Below are 23,975 nucleotides of genomic sequence, written 5' to 3'. Positions count from 1 at the left end.
TCAGCTTATCATGGGTTTGCATATTTTAGCTGATCTTATTTTTATTGATCTTATTTTAGGTTCTTATTTATATATTTGACCTGGTTTTGACTTTACAGCAAGGCACGTTTTAGTTTTATTACTGTTTGGCTTATGTTGCCTTGGTGAGTTAATGTTAGCTTAGCAAGAAATTAAGGTAGTTGATAAAAGGTTTCCATATTTAGTTTAAGAAAGACACGACCATGGCATGGTATTTAATTACTTATTGAATCATTCACACATTATTTTTAACTGCGTTTTTAATTTAATTGTGAAATAAAAGACAATATCAAAAATATTTTGGTCACATTTATAATGGAAACTCAGCTACTGCTGAGTGATGGCAGCTTATTTTACTAAAGTAAGAGCATCACTACTTCAAAACATTTTTACTCAAGTAAAAGTAAAAAGTATTTGGTAAAAAGTCACTCAAGTGCTGAGTAACTGATCAAATTATCAATCATTTGTATTTAAAAATGGCATAATTAGTGGAGATTTTGGTATTATAAGAACCAAAATGACAATAATTCATATAAGTAACAAAAAATAACAAAATCAGGTAAAATAAAGTTTTTCCATATCAGTTTCTTTAATAAAGAAACTTTAACAAAAACTGCAGGTGTGTTTCTATGTTAGTTTTTCTATGTTAGTTTTTCATTCAGTGGGTAGAAAATCCAAAAATTTTAGTCAAGTAAGAGTAAAAATACTTCATAAAAAAATTATTCAAGTTAAAGTAAAAAGTACAGCTTGGCAAACAGTGAATTTTTTCCATAAAAGATACTTTAGTAAATATATAACTGGATAAATGTAACTGAACTCTGTGAACATGAGCATCAGTGGTTTGGACATGTCTGGTGTTCCGTAGCTGTGCTGATGGAGGGGGTGTGTCGGCTGAAGTAGATGGGTCGCTGTTTAAGTGGCGAGAAGACTAAGCCTCGATGGGGGGGATTATGGTGGGCGGGGGCGGGGAGCCTCCATGATCTGTCAGAGCTTAGTAACACAATTATCCCAGCGGCTCCGACAGCAGCAACGACGATGATGATGATGATGATGGTGGCGGCGGCAGAAGCAGCGTTTTCATTAGTGTAATGCCCAGAGACGCTCCGCTGTTATTATGTAAGCGTGACGCCATCCCGGCTCCCAGCGACGGCGTGGCGGCTGGCTTCCCGCTCGGAGAAACCAAAGGGACGTCGGTCCGTCAGCAGCGGTGGCGGGGATGTCGCCGACCTCCGCGCTGGACCCCAGCCTCGTTGCCATGGAGAAGCGGATGCTGTGAGGAGCGGAGTCGGAGCATCTGATGAGTCAGACGCGGGGAGATGAGAGGAAAGGAGACGGACGCGCGGCAGCGGCGGTCTGATGGACGCTAGAGGAGAGATTTAAAAAAAAGGAGAAGATGAAGTTTAAGAAGTTCATCACCATCATGCAGGCGGCCATTGGGGTCGTTCCCCTGAACAAACGGGAGCTGATGCCGCCCGGCAGGAAGCTGTGGCGACCCCCGGGGTGAGACGGACGACTCTGTTCAATTCTCACTAATAGAGGAAGAAATAGTGTTTGGTAGAGCAGGGAAGGAACAGGTGGATTCTGTACCTTTAAAAATAACATCAACACCAATAATCAAAGGAGATGAAGGAAAAATATTATTCTCTTTTTTTGTGTTAATTTGTCCACTGTAATGTATTTATATTGATTGTATGGATGAAAGCCAGTCCTAAATCTGGATCTCTCTTAGATTTATACAGTTATTTTAAAAAATACTGCAGCCATATTGATGAAAATAATTTAAATTAAAAATATTTTCTCGTGGGCCATTATTTATGGGTCAAAATAATGTAATTTTTAAGATTAAAATCACCAAAAACATTTTTATTTTATTTTATTTCTATTTTAACAAACAACAACAATAAAAATAGTTAATGGTTAAAGCAGATCCCGTTTTTCTTTTAACTATAAACCATAGAACTAAAAATCTTTTGTCTTATAAATTGCACGTTTTATTTTGGCTCAATTTGAAGAATTTTCTTCTTCTCTCATCAATAAAAACAGAATGTAAGTTGGTCTTTATTTTAACACACTTCCTGTAGTCGACCACGGTTCAATACAGCAATTAAAAGCAGATTTGGATGCACCAATCTGTAATCTGGATTACAAGTCAATGTGTAGATCACGTCTCCGTTACCATGACGACCGAAGGAAAGCAGAAAACTTGGAAAAGGCGATCTCTTTGTGTTGCATCTAACAATTTTGTGAGTAGATTTCAATTTCAAATTGTAGATGTCTCCTAATTTATTTAATTTGTTTTTGAATTTTGGTCTGTTGGGCCACGCAAAATGTGTCCAAGGGCCACAAACGGCCCACGGACCTTACATTGAACACCCTGGATTGATAACTTGGAAAATACCCAAAAAACTCTGCTTCTAACCAGAAATCTGTTTGAATGGGTGTTTTAATTTTTTGTGAAAACTGGAGCCTTTTGTTGATATTTTGGATTAAAGTCCAAACTTTGTTTCTCCAGTGAACTGAGAGCAGCAGCAGCAGGAGGAGTTGAATCTCTGGTCGTTTTGACCTCCATGTGTCATAACAGAATATGTTGAAACAAAAACTAAAGGAGACGTTGTTGCATTCAGATTCAGCTCTTTAAATCTTTCAAGGTCTTTTTGTTCTGTTCGGTTTCCCGACCGTCGGAGGCCGACGACCAGAACCGGATTGGAAATGTTGTTGCATTAGAAATGAGGATTGTTTGAAATGTTGCAGCTGTTGAGTCACGGAGGACAGTGCAGGTCTTGTCCAGTCCTTTGGGTTGATTTGATCTTTTCTTTAATCTAATGTACTTTTGCTTCAGGTTTGTTTGAGTGGAGCAAACAGAGATGAAATGTCAGGAACAACTGACCTTTTGTTTTCTGTTGAAGCGGTTTTATTCTCAGAGGGGAAAATCTTTGTCTGAATCGGCCTGTTTGTGCACCGATACACAGGAAATGGATTTAAAAAGAAACTTCACCTGCATGAGGAGTTATTTAGAAAATATCTGGTTGAGATGGCGCTCACTTTTGGTATTCAAGGACAAGATATTCCTTAAAAATGTCTGATTATGACACAACAACAAACTCCTCTGACTTTCCCAAAGCCGTTCCCGGAGAACAATGATCTGGTTTTCCATCTTCACACCTGAGATTTTTGGTTCACTTTAAAGGGACCAGAGTTCGTTTCCCCTGTTGGTGCGAACGCATTTCAGCAAACAGAGATGTGGGCCGAAGTATAAAGTCGTAATAATACTAGAATAAAGTCGTACAACAAAAACGTTACAAGAGCAAAGTCGCAGTAATACGAGAATAAACGTACGACAATGAGAATAAAGAAGTCGCAAGACATTAAAGCAGTCCTAGGAGATTGTAGTAAGATTACAAGAATGAATATTATGAGTTAACTCGTAATATTTCAAAAATATTATAAAAATACAGGAATAGTTTTACGACAGTATTGCAGAATAAAGTCGTCATGATGTGAGAGAATTATCACGTTACCAGAATGTTGTAATATTATATGAACAAATTATACGGCAATAGACGTATTACAAATTAAAATGTAATATTTAAAGAGTCGCAGCGTGAGAATAGTTGTACAACAGTTTTAATATTACCAGAATGTTGTAAAATTACAAAAATGTTGTACAACAGTCGTAATATCATAAAAAAAGTTTTAATATTTTCAGAATAAAGTTGTAAGACAACGAAGTCGCTGCATTAGCAGGATAAAGTTGTATGAAAAAGACGTACCTAAATAAAATCGTAACGTTACCAAGTTGTAATGATAGTAACCGGGATAAAGTGATGAGACTAAACGGAAGAGGCTGGTCAATGTGGACTGTTGATGTAAATCCCCAAGAATCCGTCGCTGCGACCAACCTGGAGGAAAATGTTTTCTACCAGTAAAACGAGTTTCCCAGGATCGTCTCAGCAGCTGCTTTCCTAAAACGTCACCATCAGGTTGTTCTCAGAAACCTCCAACCGTCCTCCTCATCCTCCCCGCTGCGGGCGCATACCTGGCAGCATCAGCCATTATTCAGGGACCGGTTACCATGGGAACCACTGCGAGGGAAACGAGAGCCATGTTGGCAGAGGACTGAACATGTCGCTCGGGGTTAGTCAGGCTGAGAAAAGAGCGAGAAACATCTTTAGTTTTATCACATCTAACATCTTCCGTCACCAAATCACAGCTGATATTCACTGAATTATTTATTTTCAGTAAAATGAAATGATAAATAATCATATCCTGAAACAGACGTTGGTCTGGTTGCAGGTTTTAAAGGTCAGAGTGTGTTTTGGACTTTCTAAAAGCGGATCCTGTGACTCTGAAGCGTTTGGTGACTCAGACTGAAGAGTTGACAGTTTGACAGTCGGCCGCTGAGACTCTAAATATTTCAGGATCGTCGTTAAAAATTTAAAGCTTGGGGCCACAGTGGCTTCGTCACAACGGCTCATAAACATCCAGAAATACAAACAGATTTCTGCCGAGTTTCATTATATTGCTGAAAATTTTCTCAGATTTTTATTACATTTTAAGTTAAACTAAAAATGATGTTTTTGGTTTTTATTGGCATAAAGATGATGGAAAAGTTTTTATTGCGATGGCTTAATCTCTTATTTTAGAAGCAAAAGTTTGTAATAAACTTACTTTTAAATTAAATCTAGAAAAAAAATAATTTATTTTTTTTGGCGTCTCACGACCCTCCAGAAGTCCCTGACCCCCATTTTGGGAACCTCTGTGCTGCCATAATTAAGTGTACAGGAAGTGATTTATTAAATATCCAGCATTTATTTCACTTTTCACAGCAGTTTTCTAAATGTTTTTGTTTTATTTGAGATCTGCATCATTTTCTATGGTGACAGGATAAACTTGGGTCCTTTTTACGGCGTCACATTGATGCTAAAAATCTTGACGGTACAACGAAGAGGAAATAATCACAACTTTTCTTGTTCCTTACTTTCATATTTGAAATCTACATCATTTTTTTAAGACAGGATAAACTTGGGTCCATTCTTATGGCGTCACCTTCATGTCAAAAATGTTGACTGTAAGGAAAAGGGGCCTTGGGGGGGACCACAACTTTTCCTGTTCCTTACCTTCATATCTTTTTCTTTGTCATCTTCCTCTTCTTGTATTTTGCCATTAATGTTGGCTGTCACTGTATTTGTGCTGAAAATCCAACCAATGAGAACTGCATCCTCCCGTATCTGACAAATATTCAGTAAACATTAAGATTGTAAACAATTTTACCAACATAAATAATCACTATGAATGAATAGAAATGCCTGCAATCAGTTAATGAATCTGCAGTTTTAATTTGCTTAACATGGTTTTGGCAGGAATATGATTCCATACAACCTTTTTTTAATGCATTTCTATTTATTTTCAAGCTTTTTAACAATTACATTCAGTTTAATAAGATGATAAATGTGTCATGATCCAGATAATTATCTATAATTGATTAGTTTTACCCTTTGTAAAGTTATAAAAACTGGTCATCAGTTTTTATAACTTAATAAATTGACCTTTACCCTTTCACACGTCCCTGATCTGTGAGAAACGCTGAGTTTTTCTTCTTCTGCTCAGGGACCAGGGTTGCTCTGACCAGACCAGTACTGACCTGCTCAAGTCCAGCCGCAAGTTCTGCTGGTCCAGAGAAGCCCAGTACTTGTATCTTCGCCGCCTGTCGTCGAGGAGCTTCACCGCCATCACCATGGTACGTTGACCTGCCGAGTGCGTGAGGCGGAGCGTCCTCCATGTTTAGGGTCAGAGCTCCGGGTCAGGAAGCTTTGCAGCTGCTGTGAAAGGGATTTTATTTATTACCCAGAGTTTAAAATGTCACCAAATGAACAGCGGTGATGGTTGTAGTTCAGCTCATAGATCTGGATGTATGTTTGCTGTCTCTTCCTCCATGTTAGGAATAAATCACAGGCTGTTATTGTTGGTTTGTTGCATCAGAATCAAACATCTGAAGCAGCTGCCTGATCTAATATGAGCAGAATGTGAAAAATAAAAGATGGTAAACTGATCTGGGGACTGATATTGTTCAACCTGGTTTACTATGTAAAATCTCTGATTTGGATGCAAAGTGTTTTATGACCACAGGGAGTAAAATCTCAAACATTTATTGATGGAAATAGTTTCAATTCATTTGCATCTGTCAGTTTGTCCCCTAATGCAAATCGGTAAATACCTAAATAATATATTTCATTAATTACTTTTAAAAATGATTGTTTTGGTATATATTTGTTACAGAATCATTGATGTTTAAAATCTTAATTTCTGTAAAGTTATTAGTAGCAGATAAAGCGTTTCGTAACTTTCTTTTGGAGTGACGTTTTATGGCTTATCCTTTGTGTGAAGGATTTCAGGTCTTATCACAGCTTTTTTTTTTTCTGCCACACTTTTACCTTCCACCAAACTTTCAAAATAAGATACCACATTCTGATCATTCAGCATTGTTGGAAATGTTTTCTGATTTATCCTTCTTGTGATGGATGTCATTTATACTCTGGAATGTTAGCTGTCTCTTCTACAACACTTCTTCCTTCCACTAAACTTTCTCTCTGTAAACTGGGATATGGCATTTTGTGATCAGCTAATATTATTTACAATGACTTTTTGTGTAATCCTCGTGAAGAATGTCCTTTACATTCTGGAGTCGGTTTTTTTTCACTGCTGTTTTTCCTTCCACTAAACCTTCCATTTGCATACTGTGGTACAGCATTCTGTATTGAAACCAGCATTGTTACAATAACATTGTGTGGCTTGTTAACCTTGTGAAGGATATCATTTACATGTCAGGTTGGAGCCTTTTTCTACCAGAGTTTTTCCTTCCACTAAACTTTTGTATTATTATAGGCCCTACCTGGAAAAACTAACAGACATAATGCTTGAAATCACTTTGTGTGCCATTAATTTGTATATAATGATTTTGAAATGCAGTTTTTATTTTCATTCTTACATATTTGAGTTTAACTTTATAGATTGTTGTTGTTGAAGCTTCTTTTAGGGAAATCTTAAAGATAAAAATCTTAAATCTTTTATCTATAAGAAAAGATAAAAATGGATGCCAGTCTTTGAAATCCAGTAAACGTCCTTCTGTTTGTTTAGTTTGGGTCCGATCATATCTTATGGATGTTGCTAACTTCCTTCTGGAAGATTAGCATCAGTCTTTCTGTCTTCGGTTTCACTTTCAAGCTTCTGTCCTAATAAAAACCTCAGTTTTACCTTCTAATGAAGCCGTTTTATAATCCTGTAATGGATGATTCAAACCATGATTCAGAAAGCAGAATCAGTGTGTTGACATGGATTCAAGGAATCAGTGACTCAGTGTTTCCCAGTCTGCTGCTTCTGTCCTTTTATCACCATTTTTAAACACTCCTCTCTCCTGCAGAGACCCCCCCCTCCTGCTGCTCTCCCCCACCCAGGATGATGATTAACCAAAGAGACATGTCAGATCCAGAAAGCTTCATTGTTTTAATGGCTCAGTCTCACAAATAATTCAGGTCAGGGGGGCTGCTTTGCATAAGGTTGGCCTATTTTGAGCTGTGCCTGACATTTTTTCAGCAGCCCTGGAATGTGGTTATTTCTGCCACACTGACTCCTCTTCCAGAAAAAAGTCAAAGGTGTGTCCAAAGTGCAGAAGAGCTGTATTTGTTTTGAGATTAACTTATGTATGTTGTTTTACTGTAGCTATAATCTGAAACAGTTGTTTACTTATCCAGAAAGTTAAACTGCTGAGATTAAAAACGTCTTTAACTTGATTGATCTTTTCAAAACAGGCTAAAGATAAAATAATTTATCAGTATTATTACTCATTAAGCAGTGAGTACTCGCTTATTTGCGGTTTCATATTCAGATTCTTCTGTGGAACGTAACTGGAAGCTAGAAAACTGAGGTACAATGCTACGTGACACGCTATTGGCTGTCGCTTTTGTAACAGCCAATCCAGGAGCGCCTCTTATTTTGCTCTGCGCTGATTGGCTAATACTCCAACAGTGTAGATGAGGACTGCTAACTGCTGTTAGCTTGTGTGGCAGCGCTAGCTAGCTAAGACGGTCTCCACTCTGTGAATTCATTTATATTAAGATATATTTGAGGTTTGTACTATTAAAACAGACAACTATAGGAGTTTTAAAGTGTTTTAGATATTTTTGGGCGGCTGGGATCTATAACCGGGTGAATACTAGACGCTAACTGTCCGTTGAAAGAAGACAAAATACTGCATTCAACTCACGTAAAATATACAGTAGAAATTAAACTAAAAGAGGAGTAAAATTAACTATACAATGAAAGTAAAAATATGACATAAAATGCTTAGTAAATGGTTTAAGTTTTAATAAAGGAGTAAAAAAAATACACATTACTAATACTAAAAAGAAAAGAAAAAAATAATTTGTATGAAAAATACAACTACAATGAGTAAAAATGAAAGGAAATGACAAAATCACATTTATATGGGATAAAGGTTTATAAATTAATAAAACAATCTGCTTGTTATGAGTCTGAAATAATCCTTCGTTTTCAAATTGAAATAATTGCAGCCATGATTCATCTGCTAACTATGGATTCATTTTTTTGTTTGTTTTAATTGGGAACCTCTTTTCATGGTCTAATCCCTGATTTTATAATTGGGATAATCCCTGCTTTATCTGCCTGGATAATTCGACTTGTAGTCTCCTTTTATAGTTCAGACATTGTGGCGGCAGAATATGGAAACAATTTGGTTTGGTCGTATTAGAAGATTATGATGAGGTAAAATTTATTTAGCACAACAAAACACCCAAAAGATTAAGTTAATTGACTTCCTCACCTGGATAATACAAACAATTTTACACAATTATAGTGAGAAAATCCATTGATTTATGAAATAATTTAAAAGCAACTATATTTAGAATGCAATATACATAAAATTAAATTTGTTTTAGTCTGTTACAGAGACAATTCACAGTTTAGTAACTACACTTTATTTTTAAACTATTCTAAACGGAGTGTTTAGGGAGAAACTATTTCTAGCAATAGTTTCATAAAATATTAATACACCTTGAACTTAACTTTTAATTTTTAAAACCACTAATTTGGATGCATTTTGGTTAGATATAATGTAATAAACTAACACAAAGTCCAGCATTTGTGCCAGTATTCTTTGTAAAATAGCTCCAACTCAGATTCGATAAAGAACATATGTGTGGATCACAAATGCATGCCACACTCTTCATATTTTTATTTATTAACATTTATAAAAACTTTTCCTTTTGTTTACTACATAAAATCCTAACAAACTAAAGTTTGGAACAAAATGTGTAAAAAGTTTTAAAGGTGTGAATACTTTGAATGGTAGATGTTTTTGATATGTAGGAGTGTAAAAAGTCATTTCTTTGTGTCTGTGATGCAGATTTATTTTTAGCTTGTCTAAAAATAGATAAATAACGCTCAGATGTCGTTTTCCTGTGTCATACTTTTTGTTCTGTCCGCCTGGGAGCTTCATAGCTTTAAAAATCAATGGGAAATTCGGACTAGTCCATCCGACCGGGGGGTTAAAAATGCCGACATATTTTGTGTAAATGTATGTTTATTGTTCCGGTTTGGTTTTTAATTGCTATGAAATGTTTAAAGAGGAGTTAAGTTGTTTAATAGTGAGGTGATAAGGAGGTTTTCACGTCGGAGTGGATTTATCCTGACTGTTTGTGAAGGCGTCCCCCTCTGCCGCTAATTGCGTTGGTTCAGTCCGGCTCGAGCTCACAGCCCTCGGCGCTTTTTTTTCTTTTTTTTTTCTGATTATTTTTTAGGGAGCGAAGTTCGTGATTTAAAGTCAAGCCGAAGTAGCTGTAAAATCTTTAAACTTGTGTATTTTCCTACTTTTATCCGTCACTTTGGCCGACGTGCCACCCGGAAACGTTCGTCCAGTTAGGGAGTTCGGTTGGAAACCAGTGGTACCAGTCCGGGACGGTACAAAGTGCGTGATGCCAGTGAACAGAGGGGCCCTGCTCTCTCTGAGAAGAAATACGCCCCGCAATTTAGCCGTAAGTATCTTGCGTTTTTAAAACAAACTGGAGTTATAAACCTCCACCGGGAGTAGTAGTGACACTGGAGCGGTCATAGAGGTTTGTGTGGCTGTTTTTAGGAGGAGAAAACGGGGATTATTAGAGGGGTTTTCCCCCCTAAGGATCCCAACTGAAGCCTGTTGCATCCTGCCGCACCTGCTGATAAGGACGGCGCCGAAGTTGGTGTCCGTATGACAGCTCCGGTAAAGGGCTATTCCCCCGTTTGTAACGGATAATTAATCAGCTCCTGGCCGAAACCTGAACCCGAACCCAGTTACTCAAAACTTAACATTCATTAAAACACAGTTTGTGATTCTCTGGAACTTTTTCACTCTTGGTTAAACCTAAAAAAAACTTATTTTGAACGTCATGTTGGCGTTTATATGACAAACTGTCTATTAATCAACTAATAATCAAAGTTTAACCACTTAGATTGTACTTTTTTACAACTTGACCTCATATAGGTTGCCATTTTTAAATTAAGACGTATTTTAAATAACTAAAATTACAACTTTCTGTTATTAGAAGCCACATAACTTTGTCACAAGTTTTAATAATCAATGGGAAGGAAGTTTGATAATCCCTGCATAAATTAGAGTATACATTTACCAGGTTGTTAAAAGTTTAATGTATTTGCACTGAAATATTTCAAATTGATATTTTTTGTGCATCTAGATGTGTTTCAAAGGAGACAAATTAGTCTTTTCTTGCCAGTGTGAGAAAAAACACGGAGGTTTTTCAGCCAGCTGGCTGGCTGTGGGCAGCAATATGTGTTAAACTGTGCTTTAAAATGAAAAACTCTGGCACATTTTCTGTTAAAATCACATTTCTACTAAAAATTGACGAGTAGTGGCAACTGGATTTGCTTTATTGGGTCTGAAATGGCAGATTTAAAAAAAATTAATAAAAAATTTGTAATTGGTGTCAGATATTTCAGTCCAAATTGTCTTTTTCCATTTTTCACAAATAGATTAAGTGTTGTAAACCTCTTTAGAGACTTTTAAGGATTTCCTAGAAAGAGTAGAACAATTTATCTGGGGAAACGTATGTGTAAGAAATTAATTTTATTAAAAATGACAAGCATGATATCCTGTATAGATTATAAAATGGCAATTAAAAACATTTAAATTAGTCTTTTTTCCTTTGAGGAGAAAAAACATTTAAATTGATGGCTATAGTTACTGTTTCTTTAAAAGCAGCGAATATCTCATGTGACATGCTAATTGTCACTGCTTTGATATTAAAAGTTGTGAAATGTCTTTTTTTTTCTCACTGAAAGATGAATCTTGTCAGTATCTAAAATATTCTAGTTTTTTTTTCCCCTTTCTTTTATGGTCAAAACATTTTTTTTCTTCAGTTTTTTCTTTAAATTATTTTGCATCTGTATTATTTGGTAAGAACAGAGTTTTTTCTGTATTTAAATTTAGTTTTTTATCCATTATTTTGTTTGTTCATTTTAAAATCGAAGGTGTAATGCCGCTTTATTTCCAGCAGAGGGCGCCGTTTTACATAGTTTCTCACACCATCCAATAGATTTCAGTTTCTGGGATTTTTCTGGAAAGAAGTCATAAAGTATTTAAAAAAAAACGACTAATTTAGTTTTTAACATTACTTGCAGATTGTATTCTCCAGCAGAGTCGTCTAATCTGACCCTTGACCCCGTGTTTGTTACAAAACTACTCCTGTTGGTTACAGTTTGAACAAAATGGATCTGATTTCTGTTTATTGAGACACAGAAATGCTTTTCTTTCTTTTTATGCTGAGTTTAGGTTGCTGACTTGTTCAAGTTTGATCTGTTCTGTGGATAAAATTAGACTTTTTGTTTCATAATTTTCTGTAACAGTGAGTCAGCGCTCTGAAACATCCACTGTGTGGTTTAGTTTTAGTGTTTTTAGCGCCACCTGCAGGAAGACACGGCTCCATATTTTAGCTGAATTTGACAGATTACTGTTTTACCATATAAAGGGATCCAAATATGAAGTTTTCCTCCTTTTTGTGGAAATTGTTTTCTTATGTTCTCATTATTAAATAACTGCCTGGGATTATAACTGGGGGTTTCTGAGCCTGTACAGTAGTTTCAACTACTCACTTTTCTTAACTGAATCTTAAATTCCCTGTTTTAATTTAGATATTTTTACTTTTATCTCTGAAAATACCATTTTTATGCTGGTAGAATCTGATAAAAAAAAAAAAAGCCAAGTCTTTCTTTAAAGGACTTGCATCAACTTTTTCTATCGATCATTTCTGTGCTCAAAATGTAACTTGTGGCGTCTAAGAATAAACCCAGAGTAGATTTTTTTTTTCTTCTTCTTGCTGTAAATATTTAGTTTAAGTCACATCCTGTGATTCTGATCTGGTATTTTTTCTGCTTCCTCATCAGAGGAAACATTTATCACATAATGACTCCTGACATTCAGAGGAAAAGCTTTTGCTGATTTATTCCCAGATTGTTCATCTCTGTTTCTTGTTCTCTACATTTTTCATCTGCGTCTTCAAACTGCTTTATATCTGAACTCAACAGTTTTGTAATAAAATATAATCTAACGTTTGATTAAAAGCCTACATTTGGAAAACTGAAGTTAAATCAGATTAATCTTTTCTTATTTTAGGTCAATTAGGATTAGTAAAATTATTTTTGCTAAATACTAGAAAACTTGACAAAAACATGTTTTAGAGAATTTTTTCGTGACTTTGTTTGTACTTTATATTTAAGCGTTTAATTTGCTTGGATACTTTCAATGTAATATTTAATTCTCATCGACTTGTTGATCTGTAATTGAAATAAAGGGTATTTATATCAGGGTGTCCAAAGTGTGGTCCGGGGGCCATTTACGGCCCACTAGATGGATTTTAAATGGTCCCCGATATCATTGGTTGGTACAGGAGGAATCTCTGTGATTTACAGAAATATTACAATAAAACAACAAAAATAATATCTGATTTATTTATTATTCTGTAAATTGAACCAAAAACATCCAACAGGTTTTAAGTAAAACTCCTCAAATGGGATTTTTGTATTTTTGGGGGCATTTTCTTTCTGTATTTTTAAGAGGATAAAAATATTTAAGAACAGTTATTCCCTTAGAAATATTAAGTTATATATAGATAATATATGTCTTTTTAAAAGGCATTAAAATGTCAATTCTTATGTATTTTAGAGCGAAATAAAATTGGTGTTTTTAATTTGATTTCATTTAGAAAAAATGAGCTGTTAAAATAAGAAATTTAGTACATTTTTAAAATTTAACTTTAAAAAAGTGGGCTTCAGAAAAATTGACTGAAATTGGGATACTTTTTAATTTATTTTTGTTAAATTTATGATGTTTTTGCACCATTGAGACATTTCTTAACATTAAATGTTTTTATATTTTAGCTGCTTTATCTCTGCTGTAGAGTGTAGGACACCATAACAATACCTCAGTAATACCAGTAATAAACAATATTTTATTTTTATCTGTGAATTGCGGGGCTGTAAAAGTTTCCAAACTTCCCTCTGAAGCGGTGAGGAAGTGCTGGAGTTTTCCTGCGCTGAGCGTTTCAACGCAGCCCAGAAGTCGGAGCGTCTCTGCAGACGGTGGGATTTGTGCTGAATGTAGGCCAGCAGAATCCCGCTTACGTCAAAGGCGGTTAGGCAGGGAGAGAGCTGCTGCTGCTGCTGCTGCTGCTGCAGCTGCAGATGTGTGCAGATGTGGTCATGGAGGCTGTGGCGCACATCGGTCCGCGGCTGAACCAGGACACACGCGGATAGGAAGCCACCATGAAGACCGTCCTCAGCCTGCACAGGAAATGGGCGCACGCCGTCAAGACCATCCGCATCCTGCAGGGACTCGTGAGTGCCGCTCCGTCGCCGCGGCGACCCGGTTTGGGTCCGAGTCGCGCCGCTGAAGCCGGCTCGTCATGGAGGCTGTGATGGGTTTGATGGAGAAGGAAGGGATTTAGATTTAGTGTTTTTAAAAGATTCTGCAGTGAAAGTTTTGATTTAATTTAATCCTAACATGAATTTTGCCTCTAGTTTCTCTCTGTAACCTGAACAAGTTTAATCTTAATCTGCAGGTTTTTAAAAAACTCTTTTATTCAGATTAACCAGTCAGGTTTTCTCTGCACTTTACCGATTCCTGGAGGTTTTAAATCAGAAACTTTAAAGCCAAATTACAGATTTCTCTCTGCCTGGTGTCTCTTTCACACTTTTAGTGGAAATCTTGAAAACTTGAGTTTCTAGTTTCTAGTTCTGTTTTCACAGGTTTTCTACCTGATCCTCAGGTGGTTTTGAGGACAAAATCTTTTTTATTTTATTTTGAAGGGCAATAAGTGGAATTTAATTTTCTTTTACAAAGAAAAAAAAACTTTTTTGTTTCTTTTTTTGAAGATGCAAATTGTTTTTAAGGGAAACCTTTTTAATTTTTTATTTTAAATGGGGGGAAGGGAAGAACTTAAAGAAAATTCTGTATTTTTATTCATTAATACTGTTAATATTTTATTTTATTTTTTTACAGAGCGGGAAATCACTTTCTATTCAAAAAATTTAGAGGAAAAAATTTATTTTTATTTTTGCTTGGGTGGGGAAATTTTGGTTTATTTTTTTCTTTAAGTTTTTTGTTGTTTTTCAATTTATAATTACATTTTTTTTCCATTTCTTTAATTTTTAACAGTTTTTAACGTCATTTTCCTTTGAGAACTGACGACTTTGTTGAATAATTGACGGTGATTCATTTATTCTTTTCGTTGAACCTGATTTACACAAAGCCTGGTTTTGCCTAAAAGTTTTGCTTGAATTGACACACAAAATAAAAATATTTTAAAATACTCTTCACCTTAGATGCTTAATGAATGTTTATTTCCTCCTGTAAAGAAAGAAGCTTTAATTGTAATGTAGAGAAATTCAGATTTCTGTTCTTTTGTAAAGTATTTTAAATAGTTTTAAAATGTTATAAAGGTTGATTTACAGTTAGCAGCTTCATTCAGATGCACTGATCAGATTTTTTTCTAGCTGATCTGAACAAATATTTCTCTTCTTAAAAGTTCTTTGAGTTTCTAACTGAGTGTTGGATGATGAATTATTGTATATGTTGGAGTGAAAAATCGTCTGGTTCCGATCTCTGGCCGGTTGATCGGTGCGTCTCCAGCTGGAAGCGCTCCGTCGCCGCTGCCGTTCCTCTGCTTGTGTAACGACGGCCCAGTGGAGCGTCTTTGTTTGGTTACATCACAGAATGCATTATTAATTGGGTCTGAAATGGAAATGTTTGTGTTGTTCCCCAGAACCCGGTCATGGAGCAGACGGTGTGGGAGCAGTACACCGTGACCCTGCAGAGGGTGAGTCCCAGACGCCGCCATCTTTACATTATTCACCACAAAGACACTTGGCTCTGAGTGCTGATGAATTATTACTGAGTGACGGCTAAAGATGGACACACTTTCACTTTTCTTTACCTGTAGAAGCAGAAGCTGACTCATGTTCAGGCCGGTCAACACAACAAACGTTACTGGACCGTAAATGGTCCCGTTGGTTATCGTGATAGACGAGGATTTTGTTTGAGACCATTTTCAACTGATATAATATAGTGGAAATGGCAAACTTTAATTTCTAGTGAACATTTAACACTGGACCTGGAAGACTTTTTAAATATCAAAATCTAAACTAATTGGAGAATCTTCAGCGCTCTAAATCTGAACAGTTTTATGAATTTTAAAAGCATATAAAGCTCTAAATCTGAACCATTTTGTAAATTTTTAAAATATCTTAGAGCTCTAAATCTGAATTGTTGTGTGCGTTATAAATATCCAAAGTAAATAAACAAAACAAATAAAAATTAAATTAATTATGAAATCTCTGTAAACAAAATTATCCTTCAGTAAAAGGTCTAGTTGACGCCAAACTGAAGACTTTTATCATCCAGGTTTTGATAGAGAAAAAGAGACAATAAATCATGAAAATGGAAGTAACTGAGCTTGTTTTAATTATCATTTGATTTATTGATAATTGAATCAGGCCTCTGCGTGTTTTTGATGGTGTGTGACTGTGAACACGTGCAGCGCAGGACAAACGGAGCTGATTTAATGCAGGAAAAGGTTTTTGTTTTTTTTCTGCCCCCGCCCCTCCGGCAGCCAGCTGTCGCTCTCCTGCCGTTCATTATCTGATGCTGCTAAAACCTCAACGCTCCCTGATATTTGTTGGATTAGAGTCATCAGGTGAGCCGGGCTTCGCTCTCCCTGCTGGTTCCAAACAGGATGGAAATACACCCAGTTGTACTGTTTTATGTTAACAGGAGGCGGTGTTTCTCTCAAACTATTTCAGATTTAACACTTTAAACAAATTCTGTTGTTTTCACACCTGAAGGTCCGGTAGATTCGGTTTGATTGGGAACCAAAATTGCAACATTTGTACCTTTCTTCAGCTGCTGCTGTTTCTCTTTGCACAGAGTCAAACAATCCAAACTAAATAAAAAAACCTGTTCCCCTCCTGGCCTGTAGGGGCGCTGCACCAAGAACCACTGAAGGAAACCACGCATAATTCTCAGACATTGGGGAAACTTTCTGCTTCACAAAATGTAAAAAGAAATGTTTAGCATCAGATTTGAACCATTTTAGGATTTCTCCGTTGATATAAATCAGTGGTTAGCCGCTAACGCTAGCGACGCTCCTGCAGGCGGCCATTACTGAGAGTCATTGAGTCACGTTCACAAAACCAGACTGTTGCAATATGAGGAGGAATCTGTCATTAAATGGTAAAAGCTCCTTATTTCTTAAACCGACTTTCATAAAATATGGTTTAATTTAAAGATGAGAAAATGGCCGATGTTTTTATGCATAAAATATTTATCCTCTCCGGATATAAATAAATCTATAAACAGTTTGAATTCTGTCGAGATGTAAGAGATGACTAAGCAAATTTCTCTTTTTATTAGAGAAATATTTTCATTGGAAAATAATTTATTATTACAAAGTTAAAATTATTTTAAAATTTAACTGACCACGACGTCTATACTTTATGAAATATTTCATCCTATTTGATGATTATCGCAACTTTCTACACACAAATTTATTAATATTCCAGTTTGTCTTTTATTTTGAATGTTTAAAAATTATAACAGCTAATAAATAAGATGTAAAAAAGCTTTAAACCATTTATGTTTTGCTTTTCTTCACGTTTTAGCTCAGCTTTACGCTCCACACATTCCTGTCACCATGACAACCAACACAACACAAAAGCAAAGAGTAACGTGTTGACCAGAACGGCCTGTAGATGGCCTCCTGGTTGTGGATCGGTCTCTGGTCCGGTCAGCACCAGAGTTCACGTCCTCCAAACCCAGACGGGTTTATAATCTGAACCATTCCAGACATTTAAAAATAACCCAAAGCTCTAAATCTGAACCATTTAAGAGTGTTTTTGTTTTACCATTGATGGAAGGAAAAAAACAAAATGGCGGCTCGCCTCTCTCTCTCTCCCTCTGCTCGATCGGCCATCTGCTAGAGATGGAGGGAAGCGGTGAATTGTTTTTAGAAACGGTTCAGATTGGAGGGAGGGATAAAGAGGAGAGGTCATCAAATCTCCTACTTAATTTCATCTGGTGGGAAAACCGGTTCATCAGCAGGTGGAACAAAAACCAGATTAAACCGGGTCGTTTAAAGTTGTTTTTCATCTTTTTCCCAGGATTCCAAAATGGGTTTTGGGATCGCGGTTTCCGGAGGACGGGACAACCCGAACGAGGACACGGGCGAGACGTCCATCGTGGTGTCGGACGTCCTGCAGGGCGGCCCGGCAGAGGGGCTGCTGTTGTGAGTTGGATCTCAGAGGGTCGGGGACGGACTTGGGTGTGTGTCAGAGCGCTGACCCGCGTGTGTGTGTGTGTGTGTTTCAGTGAGAAGGACCGCGTGGTTCTGGTGAACAACACGCCCATGGACGGAGCGCTGCACTCCTTCGCTGTTCAGACCCTCAGGAAATGTGGCAAAACGGCCAAAATCGTAAGATTGACATCAAAACTCGGTTACACTGATTCATCCGTCTGTCCTTCCCTCCTCTGTCCTCGTTTCCTTCTTTCTTTCCTTAATTCATGTTTCCTTTCCTTATTTACTTATTTGCTCTTGTATCCTTCCTTTCTTTTTCTTTTCCTCTGCTTTTATTCCTTCCTTTCTTACTTCTATCGTGGTTCTTGTATCCTTTTTCTTTCTTCCACCCTCCTTTCACATCCTTCTTTTTTCCTTTATTCTTTCCTTCCTTGATGTATCTTTAGTTCATGTTTCCTTAATTCCTTTGCCATCGTTTCCTACATGTTTCCTTACCTTTCTCTTGTGTCCTTCCTTCTTTCTTTATATTTCTTTTTTTCTTTGCTCTTGTTTCCTTCCTTCCTTTCTATTTAGAACCTTTCTCTCTTCTTGGCCACTAAACTAGTATTTTACTATGTTACTACTGTGCTGTTGCCATGGTAACATTGCCAATTGTTTTTGTGAGGAAAGATGCAGAACTACGTTGCATAGATTGGTGCTAATAGATGATCTCTGTTTGATTTGCTTGTTGTTTTTATAGTCCTGCTTTTGGAAGAAAACTGGAAAGTTCTGTTGGATCCGTGACGTAAAGGAACCCAGACAACTGTGAGGTTTCTCTCACCATTTCTCTTCTTCTTCTTCTTCTGCAGACGGTCAAGCGCGCCAAGAGGATCCCGGTCAGTGTGGTGCCCCGCCCCGCCTCGCCTGAAGTCTTCAGCAATGACAACTACAGCGACTACAACTACGACGCGGAGCGCCACAGCATGATCAGCGGCCGCGACAACAGCCTGGAGCGCCGCGGCTACAGCGACTCTGGCTACCAGACCCGCGACCGCGGCAGGAGCACCGAGCGCGACATAAGCCCCGACCGGAGCTACCGGCGCGACGGCAGCAGGGGCCGCACGCTGGACCGCGACTACAGCCCGGACCGCCGCTTCCGCAGCGAGCGAACCTTGGATCGCGAATACAGCCCAGACCGCCGTTTCCGCAGCGAGCGAACGTTGGATCGCGAATACAGCCCGGACCGCCGATACCGCAGCGAGCACACCCTCGACCGTGACTACAGCCCGGACCGGCGCTTGCGCAGCGACCGCGCCCTGACCCCGGAGCCGCGCTACGGCCGGGACGGCTACAGCCCTGGAAGAGGCCAGGGGCGCGAACCGAGCTTCGAACGCGGCCGGGACCGAGACCGGGACAAGAAGTACAACGAGCCGGTCCGGCGGGCGGCGAGCAGAGACCGCCTGGATCGCTCGCCGTCGCCCCCTGTGGCTCCCATCCCACTGCCCCGACCGGGCCGCGACCAGGAGCCGCTGGAGAAACCCGTCAACGTGCTGCTGCTGAAGAACCATCCCAACGAAGGTGAGCGGCCCGAACTCTGGAGAACGAGGCGACCCGTCAGCGGTTCTGATGGTCTCAGCTTCGGACCAGTTCAGGGCTGAAACGATTAATCATAATTAATTAGATTAATCACAATTTATCAGTTATTGAAATCACAATTAAACAGATTAATCAGCACTGATGGTCAGTAATTGATATTTTCAATCACTTAATCACGATTAATCATATTAATCATGATTTTAATAATTGATTAATTGAAATTAATCAATTATTTTATTATCAAGATGCTTGATTAGTCATAATTGAATTAGTCATGATTAATAAGTTATTTAATTCACAATCCAAATAATCATCTATTTAAATAACTGATTAATCTGGTTAATCATAAATAATCGATTACTGAAATAGTAATAGTTGTCCTTAATGCCTGGCTAATCATTTCCTGAAATGATTAATCAATTGTTGAAATTACAATTATTCAAATTAATGTTATTTGTTTTTAATCAATTAATCGTGATTAATCATTTATTGAAGTTGTAGTAGTCCTTAATGCATGGTTAAATTTACGTGATAAAACATATTTTGGTGATAAAATAAGTTAATCAGATTTGACTTTATAATTGTGGGACATTCTTTAGCTTCATAATGTATTTTGGTGCCTTTAGGACTAAAACAATTAATCATAATTAATTGATTATTGAAATAATTGTCAACTATTTTGTGATCAATTAATCAGTAATGAGCAGTAATGAAATGTAAAAAAGTTGTAATAGTTTTTTGATTTTGTTGCACGTAAACATCTTGATTGTGATCTGTGGCTTGAGGCAGTTGCGGCTACCGCTAACTAGCTGCTAACAAACCCCTGCTGGCTAACTAGCTAGCCTTTTCTGCACAGTATTGATTATTCTGGCAATTAGCCAAGTAATTGGGCCAAAATATTTGTTTTATAAGTATTAATTTTGCACAAAAATGTCTAAATAAATATCCAATTTAATTCCATTTTAAATAAACATTATATTACTTAAAATGTAATAATCCCATCTTTATTTGACACTATTACATTAATTGCTGTATAGTTATTGTGTTTTGACACAACTTGGCTAACACCCTGCTAGCTAGCCACTATGATTAATCGCTACCTGTAACATTAGCCAAAATTAGCCTCCTAGCTAATTCTGTTTCTACTGAATTGTTTTTTGTTTTCGGTTTAATTTAATATATTTCCACTTTTTGACCATTTGTCGTTTTTCAGCCATTTCTTTTTTGGTTTTCCTTCATTGCTAAAAATAGCGCTTAGCTTAGCGTACACACGTCAGCGTCGCTCTGGGGTTCAGATCTTCAAAACAGCAGAATGGAGATGAGTTTGCTCATTAAAATAAAACCTGAGAGGTTAATTAGTGGCGGCCAGCCTTCATCTTTTCCTTTGAATCTGATTTATTTATGACAGATTAGCAGCTCAGATGTTTGATTAAAGCTAAGCTCATAAAACGAGATTATTACAGTATAACTAAGGATTAGGTTAACGTAGTTTGTGCAACATGTTAATAGTTTTATCCTGTCTCCAGTGGTGATTTTTTTATGCAAATAATGAAATTACTGAAGTAATAAAGGGGAAAATAGAAGATTTTTATCTTAGCTAGGTCCAGATGGGATTAAAACTCTTAAAGCAGGAGGGATTTCTGCACAAATTGTCATTTATAAACATTTTACTAAGTTTAAATGTGACTTCCTCTACTTTTAAATCTTCCAAGATGTTGAATTTTCTCATCTAAAAGTGTGAAATTAATTGTTTTTTTAAAAACTCTCATTTCTCTAATAATAATAATGATGCATCAAATTATTAATCTTGGACAAAACAGCCATCAAAACACAGAATAGACTTAAAAAATATGAAAAGCTTTACATCTATGTATAGAGGTTGAAAATATTTCATTATTTACGGCTCTAAAAATGTAAATCTTTATTCAACAGGAGAATATTTTCCTTCCTCACTAAATATGTTCAAACTAAAGGCTGAATTTTCTGTATTTTTCAGGGTAAAACAAAACTTTTCCAAATAAAATGCTGTTTTTCTTACAGATTCATACCAGATTTGTCTTTGTGACATATTTGTTGAATCTTGTCCCGGTTTGACAGTGAACCTGACATGTTTGTGATCTTCTCCTGCAGAGTACGGCCTGCGCCTGGGCAGCCAGCTCTTCATCAAGGAGATGACGAGCAGCGGCCTGGCCGGCAGAGACGGGAACCTGCAGGAGGGAGACATCATCCTGAAGGTGGGGGCAGCGGCTGCAGCGGCCGCCAGAGAGGCAGGGAGGGAAACTCAGAGTTTATACAGCCGGTAGAAAAACAGAATCACCCAGAAAACAAGAATAAACAGAGAGAGAAAGAGAATACTCTTCATTCTTTGTTTGGTTTTTCTTCTTTCCCTTTTCCTTCGTTTGTTCCTTCTTCTCTTCAGTCCTTTATTCCTTCCTCTTTTCCTCATTTCTTTCCTTCTCTCCTTCCTTCCTTGTTTGTGCCTCTCCTTCCTTCTATCCTTCTCACACTTCCTTCCCTCCTTGTGTCCTTTCCTTCCTTCCTTCCTGTTCCTCCCTCTAAATCCCGCTCTCTCCCATTCCATCGTTCTGATCTTCCTCCATCTTTTTGTCCATCCATTTTTCTTTCTCTCTTTCTAACTTGTATTTATTTTTCTGTAAACTCAACCTGTCCCCCCTCCCCTCTGACCTCTGACCTCCCTCTCTCTCTCCTCCCTCAGATCAACGGCACGGTGACGGAGAACCTCTCCCTCGGCGACGCCGGGAAGCTGATCGAGAAGTCTCGCGGCCGGCTGCAGCTGGTGGTTCAGCGCGACCGCCGCCAGATCCTGATCCGCATCCCGCCGATGGTGGACAGCGACTCGGAGCTCGATGGTGAGAGATCCTCCAAACTGAAAACCAGCAGGACCTACCCGGTGTGAATGCTCGCCTCCGCCGCCGCCGCCATCATCATCATCACCGCCATCATCATAAACATACCTATAAAACGAGAAAACGATAACCCACCGCATGTGAACTTCCATTTGTGAAGAAGAAATTGTTGCCAATAATGTTGCTGTAACTTGTTTTACGCTCTTTAAATAAAAGCTTTTACTTTTACTCTCATCCGCTTTTAGTCGTATTTAAATATTTAAATGTTCACTCCATGCAGCAGCAGCAGCTCCTCTTTTATACCTGGTTTTTTGAGGGTCACATGACCCAGACGGAGGCCTCTGATTGGTCCAGCGTGACCCACTTTGTCTGGTTTGTGTTTTCATGTGTGAAAGTGTTCATTCCCCTCCAGCAGGGTGATCTAATCCCAGATTATAATCCTGCTGTTGGATTCCCACAATACAAGGATTTTTTGTAGTTTTTTTTTTTTTTTTTTTTAGCTCCCGAACATCATCCATCCACTTCATTGTTTTCCCTGCACTGCAGAAACACAAAGTATTTTTGTTTAGTTTCTTGTGTAGATATTTTAATACACTTGAAATAAGACAAATCTAGCCTGAAAGTAACTTCTCATCAAGATACAGCAGCTTGTTTTAAGTAAGTAATTCCTTAATATTGACAAAGATGTGTTTTTGTTTTATTGATTATTTCACTGAAAACGATAAATTTTTTTCATGTTCTAACTGAAATAACAACCAGAGTAAAATCTTATTATCCACAAATGATTTTGTGCAAAAAAAGAATGTAATGAACATATTGTGTGTAGACCAAGCTGTGGTTGCTAGGTGACTGTGGAATTCCACTGAGGTTGCTGGGTAACAGGCGGAACTCTGCTGGGGTTGCTAGGTAACGGGCTGATTTTTAATTTTTTTTTTTCCTATAGGTGAATTAATCTGCCAATGGAACCAGAACATTTTTGTCAATATTAAGGAATTATTAAAACAAACTCTTATCTTATTGAAAAATGACTCATTATCTAGTTTTCTCTTATTTCAAGTGCATTAAAATATTTACACTAGAAACTAGACTAAAAATACTTGGTAAAATTTTGTGTTTTTGCAGTGTGCTGCTGTCATTTTCTAATGTTTTTCAGTTTAAGATCCACGGATCTGGTTATTCTTGTAATTTTTATTCGGGGACGTTCGATTTCAAAACAGGTGAATCAGTTTTGCGTCTGATGTGTTTCGGTTTCTCGTTGGGCTGCAGGAAAGAGAAATTTTTCACTTCGTCTGTCGTGTTTTTTGCAGATATCTCAGAGATCGAGTCGTACCGCTCTTACTCTCCACAGGAGCGAGGTCATCCCTCTGACCTTTCCTCGCACTCATCCAATGAGAGGCTTCGAGACAAACCCAGGTACTCTTTCATCCAGCCCAACGCGGCTCACTTTGGTCTATTTTCAGCGTCTAAAAATAACACAGTTTAGCTTTGATTCAAATATTCAAAGTACAGAAAAACCTACTGTGTAGAACTGTAAAAAGAGGTTGTGTTCTCTCTGTTTGGCAGTAATGCTTTTTCTATTTCAGGTCAGTCAGGATTAAAATTAATTACACAATGTTGGTGGCAACCGCTAAAGTTGCAGGGCAAAAAAGTTAGAAGTTCTCCTGGG

The 23,975-nt window shown here is 37.6% G+C and overlaps 2 protein-coding genes across 9 annotated transcripts in view; one reads left to right on the top strand and one right to left on the bottom strand.

Moving 5' to 3' along the window:
• The window catches only part of LOC122846992 (NLR family CARD domain-containing protein 3-like), a 165,289-nt gene that overhangs the window by 73,643 nt on the left and 67,671 nt on the right, over positions 1–23,975 (bottom strand). The window lies entirely within an intron of this gene.
• The window catches only part of tjp2a (tight junction protein 2a (zona occludens 2)), a 40,881-nt gene that overhangs the window by 5,200 nt on the left and 11,706 nt on the right, over positions 1–23,975 (top strand). For 2 of the 8 annotated variants that reach the window (XM_044144302.1, XM_044144301.1), the window contains exons 1-9: positions 1,125–1,518; positions 5,626–5,755; positions 15,342–15,395; positions 17,734–17,858; positions 17,942–18,044; positions 18,716–19,424; positions 21,573–21,676; positions 22,159–22,312; positions 23,617–23,722. In XM_044144302.1, coding sequence (XP_044000237.1) covers positions 1,412–1,518; positions 5,626–5,755; positions 15,342–15,395; positions 17,734–17,858; positions 17,942–18,044; positions 18,716–19,424; positions 21,573–21,676; positions 22,159–22,312; positions 23,617–23,722 — 1,592 coding nt within the window. In that variant the 5' untranslated portion in view covers positions 1,125–1,411. Of the gene's footprint in view, positions 1–1,121; positions 1,519–5,625; positions 5,756–9,771; positions 10,065–15,341; positions 15,396–17,733; positions 17,859–17,941; positions 18,045–18,715; positions 19,425–21,572; positions 21,677–22,158; positions 22,313–23,616; positions 23,723–23,975 lie in introns of those variants that run through there. The other 6 variants (XM_044144307.1, XM_044144303.1, XM_044144305.1 and 3 more) reach the window with 6 other exon arrangements.

Source organism: Gambusia affinis, linkage group LG17 (genome assembly GCF_019740435.1).
Source record: "Gambusia affinis linkage group LG17, SWU_Gaff_1.0, whole genome shotgun sequence".
In the NCBI taxonomy this organism is placed as follows: Eukaryota; Metazoa; Chordata; class Actinopteri; order Cyprinodontiformes; family Poeciliidae; genus Gambusia; species Gambusia affinis.
Note: the sequence above shows the minus strand (reverse complement) of the source record. Positions and strands in the feature narration are given on the sequence as shown.